This window comes from Mesoplodon mirus, assembly GCF_964341445.2.
Source record: "Mesoplodon mirus genome assembly, chromosome: 15".
NCBI lineage: Eukaryota > Metazoa > Chordata > Mammalia > Artiodactyla > Ziphiidae > Mesoplodon > Mesoplodon mirus.
Window position 1 is genome coordinate 69,233,134 of NC_138991.1, and position 20,358 is coordinate 69,253,491.

At 38.0% G+C, this 20,358-nt stretch overlaps 1 protein-coding gene across 4 annotated transcripts in view; it reads left to right on the forward strand.

Moving 5' to 3' along the window:
• The window catches only part of KIZ (kizuna centrosomal protein), a 112,976-nt gene that overhangs the window by 14,039 nt on the left and 78,579 nt on the right, over positions 1 to 20,358 (forward strand). For all 4 annotated transcript variants that reach the window (XM_082645290.1, XM_082645292.1, XM_082645291.1 and 1 more), the window contains one exon: positions 3,734 to 3,826. In XM_082645290.1, the coding sequence (XP_082501416.1) occupies positions 3,734 to 3,826 (93 nt within the window). The remainder of the gene's footprint in view (positions 1 to 3,733; positions 3,827 to 20,358) is intronic.

The following is a 20,358-nucleotide window of genomic DNA, read 5'->3' on the forward strand; positions in this document are numbered from 1 at the left end:
CTATGTCATATGATCTACATAAGCACGTCCTTCACGGTACTGTCATTGTTGCGTATCTGTTTCCCCACCTCACCGTGAGCTCCTTGTCTTACTATTTCAGTGCTCTCAGTGGCACATAGTAAGTGCTTAGTAAGCACTGACTGAAAACTAATTCTTCCATATTCTTGTTTTGTTCTCTTATGGACTGTAAACAACTATGTGAGGATGAACGTGTGTGATTGGACCCATGGCAAACCACCCAGGAGCATTTGTGTTTGATAGCAGAGGCATTTTGAAGACATAATGTCATTATTTAAAGATGTGATCTTGTTGAAAATTCAGTCATCAGGTTACATGTGCCTATAGGGCATAAAATTTGAAGAGAACAAATCTTTTGAGCTCTCATTCAATTCCTGCTAAGCACTGTGACAGCCACTGTGGGCAGAGCATGACCTTCTGGCTCCTGGAAGACAAAGTCTGTAGCAAATCCCATTTTTTTGCCTGTTAATATGTCCTAGTTGAATAAATAAATATTCCTCCATATCTTTTGGTAAAAGTTCCACATTTAAGAGGAAGCCCATATACTGGAAAAAAGTAGGAGAGGGAAAAACAAAAAGACTGTGAATCTCTCATATTCATCTGAGAGTCACATCAGTTTATTTAACTCTCTGTAGCCATCCTTCAACTGTAATGTGCGGAGGCCAGGCCAGCTGATCTTCAATGTCAATTCAGCTCTGTAACTGAGAATTACTGTACAATTTCAAAGACCAGTGAAAAAAGGAAGCTTATGAAAAAGGTAATAGTGGCACTTTCAGGCAAGTGGTGATGTGACGAGGGAAAACTGAAGGAATGTAAGTGAGAATACAGGAGAAAAGAAGGAAACAAAACGGGCGCGTGTGAGTATGGAGAGATCCCAGACATGCCAGGACCTCCACCTCCTCTTCCCACGACCCCAGATTACCGTCAGCAGATTTCATTCGTTGAGCTGAAATGAATCACCTGTGCAGAGTAAGGAAGTGAGTAGGAAAGGCCTCCTAAATTTAGGTGGGCAGCAGCAAATCCAGTGCTGTGAAGCAGTACAGGACAGAGCAAGTTCCTGATTGGGAGATGAGAGGATTGTCCTTAGACAGGCTCTAGGCCAGCAGATGCTACCGAGACGTGAGTCGTTTGGCGTCTGAAGCAGCAACTCTGACTGTGCGGAATCTAGGCCACGTGGCAAGAAGGGAACAGGAACCTGAGTCTGCACCCAAGAGAAAGGATGCAGTGCAAGCCCTCCTGTATTGTGGAGATAGAAGAGGCCCATGGGACCTGATTCAGAGAAGAAATAGGGAAAAAGACGTGAAAGACTGATGGTCAGAGAAATAGATGTGCATGAGGACACGTGTTCTACTGCTTCATCAGGCATTTTTAGCTGGAAAATCTTGGAGAGATACATCTGTGCAATGTTTCCCAAACTTAAAAAAAAAAACCTTTTAAACATAGTATAACCCTTTGTTTAAATGCAGATAAAGGAGGAAGTAGAACTGGGGAGCCCTGTGGGTTGAGAGTCCCTGCTCTCCAGTGTTCAGGAGATGGATTGGGTGTATAATAACCAAGTACTGTGTATGTAAATAAAAGGCAAAGAAGGAGAGCAAAGACAGTTGTAGGTACAAACCCACGGTCCTAGGTCATGCAGAGTTACAGTTTGTGTCGATTATCAATTTATCATAGTAACTTGTAAAATTTCAAGTACATTGTACAATGTTTATTTGCATCATTAATTTGGAAGAGTAACTACAGTTCAGATGTTTCAGATGCACTGAGAACAATCTGCATTGGACTCTTCTTTTTAATTTTTTTTTGCAGCACGTGGCTCTTCATTGCGGTGAGTGGGCTTCTCTCTAGCTGTGGCGTGCGGGCTTCAGCGTGCAAGGGCTCAGTAGTTGTGGTGCTCAGGCTTAGTTGCCCCACGGCATATGGGATCTTAGTTGCCCCACCAGGGATCAAACCAGCGTCCCCTGTATTGCAAGACAGATTCTCAACCACTGGATCACCAGGGAGGTCACCCTGCATTGGACTCTTGAAGATACTTTCCCTGCTGTTCTTTATGAAGTCCTGAAGCAGTTAGCACTTTTTTCCTCAGTAAAATGAATTGAATAATACTCTTATATTTCCATGAGAAAATGCTCTGTCTTTTGGAGTTGTGGCTCTAAAATGATCCCATAATGAGGAAATCAGGTACAGTGCCTGTTGCATGTTTATAACTGATCTCAAAGAGCATAAGAAGACATTTGTAGCCACAGGAACAAAGAATTTTTGCTTAAGGTTTATTACTTAATAAACCTCTGTTTATTTTGTTTGTCTATTTTGTAAATCACCCCTCATGTCTTTTTAAAGGTATTTTCTCTTGGAATTTGTAGAGTGTGCCTATTTAAAGCTCTTGGGGTTAAAAATTAAATATCTGTTGAGTTCAAAGGAGTAGATATAGAACAGAGAGATGTAAATTGTATTTTCTTAATTGCCTTCTTTATCTTTTCTTGGCTTGTTTTGTCATTTTTACTGGCCTTATGAAACTTTGATTTAATTAGGTCTCTATTTATGTCATTACTGCCAATCTGCTGTGTTAATAGCATTTTGATAGAGAAAAAAGAAATCCCTGCTTAACATATTAAAAATGGGGCAGCATATAATACCTTTTAAGATAGTTTGAGGGAGACAAGTCAATTTTGGTTATTATTGTCTGTTCACTTTTTGTGTGTCAGAACAAAAGTTCGGGCCTATTTTATGTTCAGACTGAGAACTAAGAAAACAGTTCTCTAATTTGGTTATCTTATAGGTGTGTTTCCAATTGCAGTACATCACTGCCTCATTTAGAAAATGTTCTGATACTTATCTGTGATGGACCACAAGCAGAGACTTTTTAAGGCTTTACTTACTAACATATGAATCAAAGTGCTTTTTATGCGTTGCTTTTAAGAAAAAGTCATTTTATGATGGAATCACTTTCATCAATTATAGTGTGGTAATGACACAGACATCTTTATGAGTTATTAGCACGAGAGCAAACTTGATGCCTATGGTGCTGATCATTGACATCTACAGTGTATTTGTATCCATAAAAAATGGAGTTTGCAGGGGACATGGATTCATGCTCCAGTCCAGGAAGATCCCACATGCCGCGGAGCGGCTGGGCCTGTGAACCATGGCCGCTGAGCCTGCGCGTCCGGAGCCTGTGCTCCGCAACGGGAGAGGCCACAGCAGTGAGAGGCCCGCGTACCGCAAAAAAAAAAAAAAAAAATGGAGTTCGTTTCCAATTGATGATCTAGCAAATAATATACTCAGTTGCTATGACAAGTAGGACCATGATATTACGTGGATACCATACAGATAAGAAATCAGTAGGATTGCTTTCTCTTCCTTTTTTTAGGACAGAACTTTTCAGAAGAAGCACCATCAAATGTGTAACTTTCATGATAAAGTAACTGGATTTTTCATGATAGCTTAATATATCCAGGTTTTATTTCCTAGATTGATGAAGGACTAAGTGAAAATCCATCAAATGTTATTTTATTTAAAACATGTAACATTTTATAGAATTCAGCTTTTGATGTGTTGTTTGTGAAATTGTCTGTTTTCTAAGATAAATTGAATTTCTCAGCAGTATCAGTTTTTACTTTCTCTTTACTGTTCCTTTTATGCTGTAAAGTCTGAAAAATATAAATAGGCGCTAGTTGTAATAATATCCTCCACAAAATCAAACTTTGTTTATATTTAGATTGAATATGAGACTCAAATTAAGAAGATGCATCTACTCTCAAAAGATAGCCTGGGAAAAAAAGGTGAACTGAAAGATGAAGACAGAGAAAAGGTAATAAATTAAAATGATAAACTTCTGTTAACAGAGGATTTTTGGCGTGTTCATCTTTTAGGATACTGTTGTAAATAAAATCATCTTATTACAAAGATCTTTTTGATTAAACTTTAAGTGATTATTTAAAGACATTTGCTTATAGAGTATTGCTTTAATGTATAATTCAATTAAATTTGCTGAAAGGCAGTCACTGTGGCTGTAAGAGAGAGATTCCAAAGAAAACCTCAGTGTTGTTAGTAGGTGAAATTTTGTTTTTCTAAATAATGCTTTGTAGCTGCCTTTTTCTTAGTTCCAGAAATGTTTTAAATGAGAAGTAAATGAAATGTGGCATTTTGCTTCTTTTCTTTGTATACATAATTTTGTACATTTTAACCTTTTCATAGATAAAGTGGAAAGAAAGGATTGCATATCTCAGCAACAGACAAAAAAGAATGGCAAGGAATACTTAAATAAATTCTGCTATGTATCTGCCGTAATGCAGGCTTCTAATCCTCCCGCCTATCTCCATATAAATGATTCTGCTCAAGACCATAGATGTTTTCTTCACTAAAAGCAGTAAAGCTCTTTTAGATGAAATGTCTAAAAACATCTTGTAATAACTTGGAGCATGCTGGCAAGAGTAGTCACTTGTGACTATGTGTGAAACCCCCTCAGCCAGTCGATATTGTAATAAGCAAAAATGGGAGCATCACTCCATTATTCAGAGAAGCCAACAGCGTGCTTCCTCCTTAGGCTGCAGCATTCATTAAGAAAAGCTTACTGGGCTGAAAGCTGGAAACAGATGATAACGGGATATGATTTTCATATTTAATGCTTTCCTTGGAAGAGTATGTGTGCTACAGATTGATAGAAGAATCAACTGCTACTTTACTAAAAGACTTTCAGGTTTGCCCTATAGCTACCGATGGAATCATTCAGCCAAGAAATTAACTTTTTCTCCTTTTACCTGTTTTATATATCTGCTAAGCAGGCTGCTGGGCTGCCAGTAAATGTTATTATGCAGTTAACTGTTTGGTATTTAAGACTCTTATCAGAAAAGAAACAGAGGCCACACTATTTTGTTTTTATAGTAGGAGCAAGGTTTTAGTTTTTCTTTTTTCCGTGCATTAACAGGCATTAATCTGAGTTTATAGGAAGTTTTAGTTTTCCTTCCCAGAGATTAAAAAGTTAAAAAACCTAGAACTTTAGAGCCTTCTTTAAACTGTAAGATACAAAACACCAAGCCCCAGCAACCCTGACCTATATAAAAAGGCCTTTAATGATAAATGATTTCTCTGCCATTAGAGGTATACCAAATGTGGTATGATGTGATAGACTTCTGAGACATTCAGGCAGGTTTTCTGTTTGACATTTGGTCATGAAATAATTGATGTGTTTTTTAATCTATAATCCAGTTTGTTCTTTCTGTGCTGTTCCTTATAGACACCTTGTTAGTATGACAGTGTCAATGGTACTTAAGTAAAACGGGAGACTTTTTTTTATATTTGCACTACTGATTCCTTACCTTACATATAGTTATATAGTTTCCTTTTAAGTCATATTTAAAATTAGGGCAAGAGACGTATAGCTGACAACTCCTTAAAATGTTACATAGAATAATTAGAAGTGTTTCCTTTTTACTGGAATGTGTCATCTCCTTAAAAGCTTTGACTATTGACTGTATGTAAGACTCAACTAGGTAACATTTTGAGACATAGCTTGCCTTTTTCAATTTCCCATTGATATTCTATCAATTAAAAGGTAGAAATATTTCAGCAGAACCCTGAATTAGTTAACACTTATTATACACTAAACCAGAACAATTCCTTACCGTATGGGGTATGTTTTATCTTTCAGCAGTCACATGAGTTAGTCTCTGTGCCCGGAGCGCTGGTCTCCAGGGACTGGCCTGAGCACGGTGGTTGAATTCAGCAGATCTTTGTTGAGTGAGTGCTGTTTGAGAAGCTGCAGCAGGTCCCTCTAGGAATGCCACGATGCTTGCCTCGAGGCACTTCCCACAAAGCGATGTTCTTTCTGAGGGCTGGGATAGTGTGTGCTGAGTCCCAGCTACATGGAGAAAGAAAGTTTGCTTCCTCTGCACTGAGTCCTCCATGGCCTAGGGGAGAAGGTGGTGTATGAGCTGGGGTGAAGGGTGGGGAGGGTGCCAGTCGCTGAGTATTCGATAGACATTCTTGGGTCTGAAGATGTTGTGAGTGAAGGAGTGGAAGCAGGAAGCCCAGCGGGAAGCCATCAGTCTGGCTAAAGGGGAACATTCTTGCAGGGAAGTGGGAGAAAAAGAGCTTGGAAAGGGGCATCGTGGAACTCAGTCCAAGGCTCGAGGATTAAAAATTTCCCCCTGGAGTCAGTGTGTGTGCACGTGCATGATGGGGCAGGTGAAGCAAGGACTGGGGCTCAGAGCAGTTACATCACAGGCGCAGGAAGGCAGGGCTGGCAGTGCTGTGCAGGATGCCTTGGAGGAAGGAGCTCATGGGGCGAGAAAACCAGGGTTCATTCAGACGCAAGGAATGAACCGAAGGCCTGAGTTGGGGTGGCCATTGAGGGGGAGAACGCCAATGAAGGGGAGAGGAGCTGTCAAATTAATGATAATTCTGAGTTATGAAAAGATAGCTTTAAAAAGTGGTTGTGCAACTTTCAACCAGAAGCAGCAGCTTGGATGCGCTATTAAGAAGGATCAGGTAGTAATTGTCTATTTTTTCAATGTAGAACTTAAGCTCGGTTTTATAATAGTAGTCCAGTGGTTTCATGCATCCAGTGGCTGCTCTTCAGAGTCATGTGTTCTCTGAAGAGAAGTAATCATTGATCTCTTCATCCCCCAAGCTTGTTTCTAATATTAGTCTACTTAGTAAACTCTTATGTTGTTGTTGTTAATAGACAGAAAAGATAAAGTTCCGGTCCCCATTTGACTCCTCACAAATTTTACTATAATATAGTAATCCTTCTCGTCTATTATACGTTGCCATTTTTGATTTTGGGGTGAACCCTCGTTCCATTGGTCTCTAGGCATGTTCTTCTTGTTGCCCAGCTTTTTTGTATCAGCAGTGACTAGAGCATACACATAAAGACACATCAAAACATATGCACCCAGGAGAGGTGGAGATGGCATTTGTGAATGAGAGCATAAACCTTGAGGTGGGATTTGTGAAGTTTCTTTGAACTGTTACACTGTGAAATATGTTCTACTAAAAGCAGAAGTGAGCTGGATACTTCACAGAAAGGTTATACTCTGCCAGGGCTAGAGAATGTGGAGGACCAGAAAATTCCATCACAGGGCTAAAGGCTGGTTGGGGAGTTCCACTTCCACTGTTGTAAACCTCCCTGCAAGGGTCACGTGGAGAATGACTGTGCAGCTTGTTACTTCTGCTTCTAATCCTAATATTAACAATGGGGAACAGTGACTGCACACGTATTTTGTCACGGGCAGCATTAAGCACTTCATATTCATCAACTCATTTAATCCTGTCAGCAATCCTGGAAGTAGATACTGTCATATCCTCATTTTAGAGGAAGGCTCAAAGAGGTTGGTTAACTTACCCAAGACTACACTGCTAGGCAGAGCCCAAATTCAAACCCAGACCATGTGGCTTCAGCGTCCATGTTATTAGCCATCTTGCTACACTGCCTTCCAAGGTAGTATGGGTGAAATGCTCCTCGAAAGTTGGGAGAAATTCCTGGTCAAATAAAAACAGCCTAGCCATATCATGTGAAATATTTCAGTTATTCATTTAGATGCTGCATTTTCACCTAACCTTGGGAGAGAGTGAAATGGTCTCCCTTAGTGGTATAATAGTCCAGCTGAATCAAGTGAGATCTGATTTTGCGCTGGTTGAATTGAGTAAGAAATTAGACATACACTTCAGATTCATTATTGGGGATTTTTTTTTTCAAAAAAAGCTGTGGTTTAGTAACACAGTTTGAGTTTAACTCATTCAGTTTTGAGTATTGTGGCATAAGAGATGGGCACTGGAATCCTCGTATTTGGGTTTGGATCCTGTGACCGAGAGCAAATTGTCCGACCTTTTAAGTCTTGCTGGAGTGAGTATAATAACAGTGGTTGATTTGAGGGTTTAAAAAGGTAATGAATAGAAGTCTGCTTGACACCTGGTAAGTGCTTGGCACGTGTTCAGTGATCCTCTTGCCTCTGTCCCCACTGTCACTGTCGTCAGCCATCTTCCTTCTCCACTGGGGTGGCTGTATGAGGGTGTCCCTGGCTTTCTACCACTTATCTATGGCAGTGGGGACAGAGAGGCTACCTACCAATTAGGAAACGAGAAGTAAAGCCCTTGGTGGTAGCAACTCATAATAAATGATTTTAGCGTGATTATAATACAGAATAACTTACAGGACATACCTTTGAAGCCTGAATTTAATGGACCCATTTAAAAATTTAGGTAGTTCTAACCTCTGTTGGATTTAGTGGCCAGTAACATCTCCTCTTGGCCTCATTTGTGAAAATTTGGTTGAGTCTTGAATCTAACCCATTGGCAAAATGAAGAGTTAAAAATCACATTGTCATGGTGTCTTAGTCGGCCTGGGCTGCCATAACAAAATAGCACATTCTGGGTAGCTTAAACAACAAATTTATCTTCTCACGCTTTGGGGGACTGGACGTCTTAAGATCTAGGTGCTAGCTGGGGTGGTTTCTGGTGAGAGCTCTCTTTGGTTTGCAGACGACTGTCCTCCCTCTCTGGGTCCTCGTGTGTCCTTTTCTCTGTGCATGTGTGTGGAGAGAGGCAGATCTCGGGTCTTTTCCTCTTCTAAGGACATCAGTCTGTTGGATCAATAGACCTCACTGAACCTTAGTTACCTCCTTCCAAGCCCCATTTCCAAATATAGTCACATTGGGGGAGGGCTCCAGCATAAGAATTTGGGGGGGGGGCACAATTCAGTTTATAACACACAATAAAGTAAAATAATTCCTTCAGGATTGTTATACGTAAATTTTTATTAAGGGATTTTTGGAAATCTTCTCAATGTGACTTAAGAACTTGTTTACGTAGAAACTAAGAGCAGTAATTGTACTGTGTGAAAAGCTGGAAATTGGGTTTGACAGCTCCATTTTTCCATTCTGCATTTATCTTGATACTTACCAATTCCCTCATCTGTGGGGGAAAAATAATAAGAAAAAATAAAATTACCGCAGTATTCTGCAAAACATGAAGTATAACATAAATATATTTTTCAAAGTACAATAATGTTCAAGATCCACCTGCTTTGAAAGCTGTAAGCAGTTATTATTAACTGAGACACCATTACAGTAGTTCTTAACTTGCTGCTGGCTCCATCAGCATGTCCTCTCCCCTTTCCGCCAGTAAAGATGAACTCCTGATTTTAAAAATATTTTCAACTGTATTCATTTGCTTTGCTATCACTTTCCCCAGCTCCCAATATGTTTTCAATTTATTTAAACTAAAAAAAGTTTTACCCATTTCTTTCATCCCCCACCCCCAACCTCTGACAATCATCAGTCTGTTCTCTGTATCTGTGAACCTGGTTTGTGTTTGTTTGTTTTAGATTCCAAATGTAAGAGAGATCATATGGTATTTGTGTGACTTATTTCACTTAGTATAATGCTTCAAAGTCCATCCATGGTGTTGCAGATGGCAGGATTTTCTTTTTCATAGCTGAATAATATGCCATTGTATATTTTTACCACTTCTTTATCCATTCAGCCATCATTGGACACTTAGATTGCTTCCATATCTTGGCTGTTGTAAATAATGCTGTAGTGTACATCGGGGTGCAGATATCTTTTCAAGATAGTGTTTTCATTTTATTCAGTTAAATACCCAGAAGTGGAATTGCTGACTCATATGGTAGTTCTATTTTTAATTTTTTGAGGAGTCTCTGTACTGTTTTCATAGTGGCTGCACCTGTTTACATTCCCACCAACAGTGCACAAGGGTTCCCTTTTCTCCACCTACTCATCAACACTTATTATTTCTTGTTTTTTGATAATAGTCATTCTAACGTGTGAGGTGATATCTAATTGTGGTTTTGAGTTGCATTTCCTTGATGATTAGTGAAGTTGAGCATGTTTTCATGTACTTTTTGGCCATCTCTGTCTTCTTTGGAAAAATGTCTATTCAGATTTTTCTGCCCATTTTTTAATCAGATAATTTTTTGCTCTTGAGTTGTATGAGTTCTTTATATATTTTGGATATTAGCCCCTTATCAGATATATCATTTGCAAATCTTTCCTGCCATTCAGTAGGTTGCCTTTTTGTTGATGGTTTCCTTTTCTGTGCAGAAGCTTTTTAGTTTGATCTGGTCTCACTTGTTTATTTTTGCTTTTGTTGCATTTACTTCTGGTATCAGATTAAAAAATCATAGCCAAGGACTTATGTCAAGGAGTTTACCTCCTATGTTTTCTTTTAGGAGTTTTATGATTTAGTAAAACATTCAAGTCTTTAATTCATTTTGAGTTAATTTTTGTATGTGGTGTTAGATGGTGATCTAGTTTCATTCTTTTGCATGTGGCTGTCTAGTTTTCCCAGCACCATTTATTGAAGAGACTTTTTTTTCTACTGTATATTCTTGGCTCCTTTATTGTAAATTAATTGACCATATGTGTGGGTTTATTTCTGCAGTCTCTATTCTGTTCCACTGATCTATGTGTCTGTTTTTATGCCAATACCATACTGTTGTAATTACTGTAGCTTTGTAATATATTTCAAAATAAAAGAGCATGATGCCTCCAGCTTTGCTCTTCTTTCTCAAGATTGCTTTGGTTATTTGAGCCTTTTGCATTTCCATACAAATTTTAAGATTGTTTTGTTTCTGTGAAAAATTTCATTGGAATTTTAATAGGGATTACATTGAATCTGTAGATTGCTTTGAGTAGTATGGACATTTTAACAATATTAATTCTTCTAATCCATGAGCACAGAATATCTTTCCATTTATTTGTGTCTTCTTCAATTTTTTTCATTAATGTCTTACAGTTTTTAATATATAATCTTTCACTTCCTTGGTTATATTTATTCGTAGGTATTTCTTATGCAGTTATGAATGGGATTGTTAATTTCCCTTTCTGATATTTCATTATTCATGTATAGAAACTCAACATTTTTGCATATTGATTTTGTTTTCTGTAACTTTACTGAATTGGTTTATTAGTTCTAACAGTTTTTTGATTGAGTCTTTAAGGGTTTTCTATATATAATACATATCATATGCGAATAGTGACAGTTTTACTTGTTCCTTTCCAGTGTGGATGCCTTTTATTCCTTTTTCTTGCCTAATTGCACTGGCTAAGACTTCCAATACTATATGGAATAAAAATGGCAAGAGTGGGAATCCTTGTCTTGTTCCTGATCTTAGAGGAAGCGCTTTCATTTTCACCATTGAGTATGATGTTAGCTATGGGCTTGCCCTATATGGATTTTATTATGTCGAGGTGTGTTCTCTCTATACCTGCTTTATTGATACTTTTATCATAAATGGATGTTGAATTTTGTCAAATATTTTTTCTACATCTATTGAAATGATCATATGATATTTATCCTTCATTTTCTTAATGTGGTATATCACATTTACAGATTTGCAGATATTGAACCATCCTTGTACCCCTGGAATAAATTCCCCTTGATTGTGGTATATGAGCCTTTTAATATATTGTCAGAAATTCCCTGGTGGTCCAGTGGTTAGGACTTGGTGCTTTCACTGCCGTGGCCTGGGTTTAAGCCCTAGTCAGGGAACTAAGATTCCACAAGCCGTGTGGCACAGCCAAAAAAAAAAATACATTGTCGAATTCAGTTTGCTAATATTTTTTAGGAGTTTTGCATCTATGTTGTTCAAGAATATTGGCCTGTAATTTTCTTTTCTTGTGGCATCTTTGTCTGGTTTTAGCATCAGGGTAATACTGGCCTCATAAAATGAGTTTGGAAGAGTTACCTCCCTTTCTGTTTTTTTGGAAAAGTTTGAGAAGGATTGGTATGTATGCTTCTTTGAATGTTTGGTAGAATTCACTAGTGAAGCTCTCCACAGTAACCCATCACTTGGAGCCATCTATTTAAATAACTTTTTGTTTGAGTACAGGAAAAATGAAAGTAGTTGTTAGATTAGGGTAGTGGTAATTGGTGATTTTCGCCTGTTTTAAGACTTCTTTGTTACTGATAATAGGTCACATATTATGTCACAAATACTGTTTATACTGATGAATCAGAATGTTGATTAATATAATTTTGCTGTTTAAACCATGTGGTATAATGAAACATTCTTAATAATGACACAATGACCTCTTTGGACAGTAGTATCGTATAAGGTAGTCTTGATGGAGCAACTTCTGTTCTAGGAGGCTGTCCTACTCACGTGTGCAGAGAGTCATACACTCAGGGATAATTATTGCACATGGTTTGGAAGGGTAGGTGGTGGGAAGCAAACCAAGGTCCATGAAAACAAGACTCGTTAAATAATTTATGGGACATCTATAGGAGAGGTTAATACGCAACTCTTAAAATTACAATGTAGTCAGTTTCCAGTACAACGGGTAAGAAACTTGGAAGTCACCACTCCATCCTAACAAGTAAAAAGCTGAACAAACCGAAAATCAACAACTCTTCTTAGATCTGACAGAGAAGTGAGGTCCCAGGGCAATGTGCTGTCTCTCTCTGGAGAGACCAAGAGATGACTAGAGAGGGCGACAGCTTCCCAGAGCCGAGCTGACGCCTCTGCAGGACGCAGTGCTGGACAGAGAAACCGGAACTGTGACTGACAAGGCTCAGTGTGGGCAGATCCACGAGAGAAACTCCGGGGGACCCAGCCACAGGGGCCCCCCACACTTTTGTGAGTTTTACCCCTAGTTGTACCAGGTCCTCACAGTGACTGTCAGGGAGGGGAAGGGGGAGCGGGGCCAGAACGCTCTGTTATTAACAAGGTCTGCCCTCAGGAGAAACTGTTTAGCCAGAGCTTGACTGACCTGAGGGAAGGAAAAACCCAGCTCCAGAAGGTGCTAGCCTCCTGCGTGGAGGAACGGAAATAACAATTCCAGCCCCTTTTAGCCTTGAACCTAAAACTGCTCTAAAAATAATGTCTTTTTAAAAGTCCATTGAGTGTAGATATATGGATTTATTTCTGGACTCTCAGTTCTATTCCATTGATCTGTATGTCTGTCTTTATGCTGGTGCAGTCTAAATTACCCCTGGTTTTGTAGTAAGTTTTGAGATTGGGAAGTGTGCGTCTTCCAGCTTTTCTCTTCTTTAGAAATTTGTTTTGGCTATTCTGGGTTCCTTTATTTCCATATAAATTTTAGTATTAGCTTGCCAATTTCTGCAAAAAAAAGCCTGCTGGGATTTTGCTGGAGTTTGTATTAACTGTGTAAATCAATTTGGGAGTATTGCCATCTCAACAATTTTACGTCTCATGTTGCTTGAACACAGAATGCTGATCTTGTTTGCCTTTCATTTCTTTTTCTTGCCTTACTGCCCTGGCTAGAATCTGTAGTATGGTGTTAAATAGAAGTGTTAAGAGCAGACATTCTTGTGTTAACTCTGATCTGAGGGAAGGAAAGCTTTCAGTCTTTTACCATTGACTGCGATGTTAGCTATGGGTTTTTCATAGGTGCACTTTATCAGGTTAGGGAGTTCCCTTCTAGTCCTAGTTTGCTGAGTTTTTAAAAATCATAAACACATGTTGTATTTTGTCTAATGCTTTATCTGTGTTTATAGAGATAAAAATTTGGGTTTTTTATTTGTTCTTTATTCTATTAACATGATGTATTATATCACTTAACTTTCATATGTTAAACTAACTTTGCGTTCCTGGGAAAAATCCTACTTGGTCATGGGATATAATCCTTTGTATATTATGTTGAATTTGGTTTGCTAACATTTTGTTGAGAATTTTTACAACTATATTCATAAGAAGTGTTGGTCTGTAGTTTTCTTTCTTGTGATGTCTTTGTCTGGTTTTGGTATTATGGCTGGCCTCATAGAATAAGTTGTGAAATAGTTTTTCCTCGCCTGTTTTTGGAAGAGTTTATAAAGGATTGGTATTAATTCTGAAGGACTGGTGTTAATCTTTCTTTAAATGTCTGGTAGAGTTCACCAGTGAAGCCTTCTAGTCCTGGGCTTTTCTTTGTGAGAAGTTTTTTGATTACTAATTCAATTGCTTAACTTGTTTTAGTCCTATTCAGATTTTCTGTTTCTTCTTGGGTGAGTTTTGGTAGTTGTGTCTTTCTAAGAATTTGTCCAATTTGTCTAGGTTGTCTAATTTGTTGGCAAACAATTATTCATAGTATTCCCTTACGTTTTTTATATCTGTAAGGTTGGTAACAAAGTACCAATTTCATTTCTGATTTTAGTAACTTGTCTTGTTTTTTCCTTGGTCAGTCTAGCTAAAGGTATGTAAATCTGTGACTCTTTTCAGTGAATCAACATTTGATTTTGTCGATTGTCTCCAGGTTTTCTATTTTCTAATTCATTTATTTCTGCTCTAATTTTATTATTACCTTCCTTTTGCTTGCTTTGGATTTAATTTGCTCTTCTTTTTCTACTTTCTTAGCATGGAAGTTTAGGTTATTGATTTGAGTTCTTTCTTCTTTCTAATAAGCTTTTCCAGCTCTGAATTTCCTTCTAAATATTTCTTCCCGTAGGCTTTAGGATCTTGTGTTGTCCTTTTCATTTATCTCAAACTGTTTTCTAATTTCCCTGGTCATTTTTTCTTTGACCCATTAATTATTTAGGAGTTTCTTATTTAATTTCTACATATTTGTGAATTTGCCAAATTTCCTTCTTTTCTTGATTTCTAATTTCATTCCATTGTCATCAGAGAACTTTATTTTAATCCATTTAAATTTATTGAGACTTGATTTATGGCCTAACATATGGGTCTATCTTGCAGAATGTTCCATGTACATTTAAGAAGAATGTATATTCTGTGTATTCTACTGTTGGTAGGTGGAGTCTTATTTATATGTCTGTTAGATCTAGTTGGTTTATAGTTGGTTCAAGTCCTCTGTTTCTTTATTGGTCTTCTATTTAGTTATTTTAACCATTATTGAATGTAGAGTATGTAAGTCTCCAACTATTATTGTTGGGTTTTGCTTCAGATAGGACTTTGTTGTTAGATATACTTACATGTTTCTAATTGTTATATCTTTTTCACAGATTGACCCTTTTATCATTGTAAAATGTCCTGTGTCTAGTTACAGTTTTGAGTCTTAAAATCTATTGTGTCTGATTTTAACATAGCCACTTCGGCTTTCTTTTGGTACTGTTTGCATAGTATATTTTTTTCTTCCATGGGGCTCTCTTGATATATCTTTTCCCTTCCCTATGCTTTCAATCTATTTGTGTCTTTGAATCTAAAATGAGTCTCATTAGACAGCATATAGTTGGATCATATTTTAAATTCATTCTGCCAGTCTCTGGCTTTAATTATAGTATTTAATCCATTTAAAATTAATGTAATTACTAAAAAGGTAGGATTTGCATCTGCCATTTTGCTCGTTTTCTATATACTGTAAGTTCCCTACATACGAACTTTCAAGTTTTGAACTTTCAAAGATGCAAACGTGTGTTCCATCAGCATCAGGCATGAGTGAAGTTGCAGCTTGCCCTCCGTCTCCTATTGCTGGTGATCCTTCAGCTCTACCATCTCCCACCTCCTCTCCCTCTTCCAGTCAGTAACTCTTCTTGCCTGTTCACTCAATGCCAGCCCCTGTATGCCAGCTGTTGTACTGGACTACTGTACTTTTCAAGGTACTGAACTGTAAGATTAAAAATGTTTTCTTGTTTTCTCCTATATGATTTAAAAGACAAGACTAGAGTTACATGAAAAATATATTTATGCTTTTATATGTACCAACATAGTTAAATGCATATTTACCAGTGTAGTTACCCTAACTAGTGCTATTTATTTCTTAATGCAGACTTGATTTACTGTGTAGTGTCCTTTCATTTCAGCCTGAAGGACTCCTTGTAGTATTCCATATAGGGAAGGTATGGTTGTGACAAATTCTGTTTTTGTTTAGTGAGGAACACCTTAATTTCACCTTTTTTTTTTTTTTTTTTTGGCAGTGCTACACTGCATGTGGGATCTTAGTTCCCCGACCAGTTCCCCCTGCAGTGGAAGTGCAGAGTCTTAACCACTGGACCACCAGGGGAATTCCTCTCGTTCATTTTTGAAGTGACATTTTGGTGGCTATAGAATTCTTGACTGATAGTCTTTTTCTTTCAGTGCTTTGATTGTGTTATCTTACTGCCTACTGGCCTCCACAGTTTCTGATGATAAGTCACCTGTTACTCTTATTGAGGATCGCTTTTATGTAAGGAGTCACTTCCCTGTTTTTGCTTTCAAGATTCTCTCTTTTTTTGGCTTTCAGTAGTTTGATTATGATATGTCTAGGTGAGGATCTCTTTGAATTTATTACACTTGGACTTTGTTGAGCTTCTTGGATGTGTAAATTAATGTTTTTCATTATATTTGGGGAGAGTTCACTATTATTTCATCAAAATTATAGAGTCTTTCTTTTTCTTCTCCTTCTGAGACTTTCATTATGCATATGTTGGTATGCTTAGTGGTATCCCATAGGTCTCTGAGGTTCTGTTCATTGCTCTTCATTATTTTTTCTTTCTTTTCCTCAATCTAGATAATCATAATTGACCTGTATTTAAGTATGTTGATTCTTTCTTCTGCCTGCTCATATCTGCTGCTGAGCCCCTCTAGTGAATTTTTCATTCTGGTGACTGTACTTTTCAACTGCAGAATTTCTATTTGGTTCTGTCTTTTAAATAATTTCTATCTCTTTATTAATCATCTCTATTTGGACATTTTTCCCATACTTTCCCTTAGTTCTTTTAGACATGATTTCCTTTAGTTCTTTGAACATGTTTAAAATAGCTAATTTAAAGCCTTTGTCTAGTAAGTCCAACATTTGGGCTTCCTCAGGGATAATTTCTTTAATTTTTATTTAAAAAAATTTTTTTAGAATTGAAATATAGTTGATTTACAATATTGTGATTTCTGCTGTACAGCAAAGTGATTCCGTTATACATATATACATTCTTTTTCATATTCTTTTCCATATGGTTTATCACAGGATATTGAATATAGTTCCCTGTGCTATAAGTGGGTCCTTGTTGTTTAACCATTCTGTATATACTAGTTTGCATCTGCTAATCCCAAACTCCCACTCCATCCCTCCCCCACCTTCCCTCCGCCTTTGCAACCACAAGTCTATTCTCTATATCTGTGAGTCTGTTCCTGTTTCATAGGTAGTTTCATTTGTGTCATATTTTAGATTTCATATATAAGTGAGACTTTGTGATGTTTGTCTTTGTCTGATTTACTTCACTTAGTATGATAATTTCTAGGTTCATCCATGCTGCTGCAAATGGCATTTTTTTTTTTTTTTTTTTTCTTTTTGCGGTATGCGGGCCTCTCACCGCCGTGGCCTCTCCCGTTGCGGAGCACAGGCTCCGGACGCGCAGGCCCAGCGGCCACGGCTCACGGGCCCAGCCGCTCCGCGGCACATGGGATCCCCCCAGACCGGGGCACGAACCCGCATCCCCTGCATCGGCAGGCGGACCCTCAACCACTAATGGCATTATTTTGTTGTTTTTTACGGCTGAGTAGTATTCCACTGTATATATGTACCACATATTCTTTACCCATTAATCTGTCAGTGGACATTTAGATGGTTTCCATGTCTTGGCTATTGTGAACAGTGCTGCTATGAACGTAGGGATGCATGTGTCATTTTGAATTATAGTTTTATCTAGATACATGCCCAGGAGTGGGATTGCTGGATCATATGGTAATTCTATTTTTTAATTTTCTGAGGAACCTCCATACTGTTTTCCATAGTGGCTACACCAACTTACCTTCCCACCAACAGTGTAGGAGGGTTTCCTTTTCTCCACACCCTCGCCAGCATTTGTTATTTGTAGACTTTTTAATGATGGCCATTCTGACTGGTGTGAGGTGGTACCTCATTATAGTTTTGATTTGCATTTCTCTAATAATTAGCGATATTGAGCATCTTTTCATATGCCTAATAGGCCATCGGCATTTCTTCTTTGGAAAAAAGTCTATTTAGGTCTTCTGCCCATTTTTGGATTGGGTTGTTTGGTTTTTTTGTTGTTAAGTTGTATGAGCTGTTTGTATATTTTGGAAATTAAGTCCTTGTCAGTCTCATCATTTGCAAATATTTTCTCCCATTCCATAGGTTGTCTTTTCATTTTGTTTATGGTTTCCTTATGGCTGTGCAAAAGCTTGTTAGTTTGATTAGGTCCCATTTGTTTATTTTTGTTTTTATTTCTGTTGCCTGGGGAGAGTGACCTAAGAAAACATTGGTAGGATTTATGTCAGAGAAGGTTTTGACTGTGTTCTCTTCTAGGAGTTTTATGGTGTCATGTCTTATGTTTAAGTCTTTAAGCCGTTTTGAGTTTATTTATGTGTATGGTGTGAGAGTGTGTTCTAACTTCATTGATTTACATGCAGCTGTCCAACTTTTCCAACACCACTTGCTTTTTCCCATTATATATTCTTGCCTCTTGTGTTGAAGATTAATTGACTGTAAGTGTGTGGGTTTATTTCTAGGCTCTCTATTCTGTTAGATTGATCCATGTATCTGTTTTTGTGCCAATACCAGGCCGTTTTGATTACCGTAGCTTTGTAGCATTGTCTGAAATCTGGGAGGGTCATGTCTCCTGCTTTGTTCTTTTTCCTCAGGATTTCAGGGATAGTTTCTATTGACTGCTTTTTTTCCTCCTGTGTATGGATCATACCTTCTTGTTTCTCTTAACATCTCATAATTTTTGGTTAACTTTTGGACATTTTAAATAATAAAATGAATGTCAGATTCACCCCTTCCTAGAGTTTATTGTTTTGTTTGCTTGCTTAGTGATTTTCTGAATTGTGTAAAGTCTGTATTCTTCATCATGTGTGGTCACTGAAGTTTCGGTTCAGTTAGCTTAGTAACCAGCTAATGATCAGACAGAGCTTTCTTCAAATGTTTGAAACCTGTAATTCTCACAGTCTTTGCCAAAGGGCTTTGGCACTCATCCAGGCAGTTTACAACTCTACCTTAGCCTTCATGTCAGTGCTTGCCCAGAGCTTACCTTGAAAGGTAAGCCTGAGGTGACAGCTTAGGCCCTTCTCAGGACTTTTTTTTTTTTAACATCTTTATTGGAGTATAATTGCTTTACAATGTTGTGTTAGTTTCTACTGTATAACAAAGTGAATCAGCTATATGTACACATATATCCCCATATCCCCTCCCTCTTGTGTCTCCCTCCCAACCTCCCTATCCCACCCCTCTGGGTGGTCACAAAGCACCAAGCTAATCTCCCTGTGCTATGCAGCTGCTTCCCACTAGCTATCTATTTTAAATTTGGTAGTGTATATATGTCCATGCCACTCTCTCACTTCGTCCCAGCTTACCCTTCCCCCTCCCCGTGTCCTCAGGTCCATTCTCTACATCTGCGTCTTTATTCCTGTCCTGCCCCTAGGTTCATGAGAACCTTTTTTTTTTTTTTTTAGATTCCATATATATGTGTTAGCATACGGTATTTGTTTTTCTCTTTCTGACTTACTTCACTCTGTATGACAGACTCTTGGTCCATCCACCTCACTACAAATAACTCAATTTTGTTTCTTTTTATGGCTGAGTAATATTCCATTGTATATATGTGCCACATCCTCTTTATCCATTCATCTGTCGATGGACATTTAGGTTGCTTCCATGTCCTGGCTATTGTAAATAGTGCTGCAATGAACATTGTGGTACATGACTCTTCTTGAATTATGGTTTTCTCAGGGTATATGCCCAGTAGTGGGATTGCTGTGTCATATGGTAGTTCTCTTTATAGTTTCTTAAGGAACCTCCATATTGTTCTCCATAGTGGCTGCATCAATTTACATTCCCACCAACACTGCAAGAGGGTTCCCTTTTCTCCACACCCTCTCCAACATTTATTGTTTGTAGATTTTTTGATGATGGCCATTCTGACCGGTGTGAGGTGATAGTGTAGTTTTGATTTGCATTTCTCTAATGATTAGTGATGTTGAGCATCCTTTCATGTGTTTGTTGGCACTCTGTATGTCTTCTTTGGAGAAATGTCTATTTAGGTCTTCTGCCCATTTTTGGATTGGGTTGTTTGTTTTTTTGATATTGAGCTGCATGAACTCTTTATATATTTTGGAGACTAATCCTTTGTACATTGCTTCGTTTGCAAATATTTTCTCCCATTCTGAGGGTTGTCTTTTCATCTTGTTTATGGTTTCCTTTGCCGTGCAAAAGCTTTTAAGTTTCATTAGGTCCCATTTGTTTATTTTTGTTTTTATTTCCATTTCTCTAGGAGGTGGGTCAGAAAGGATCTAGCTGTGATTTATGTCATAGAGTGTTCTGCCTATGTTTTGCTCTAAGAGTTTTATAGTTCTGGCTGTGCACTTAGGGCTTTAATCCATTTTGAGTTTATTTTTGTGTATGGTATTAGGGAATGTTGTAATTTCATTCGTTTACATGTAGCTGTCCAGTTTTCCCAGCACCACTTATTGAAGAGTCTGTCTTTTCTCCATTGTATATT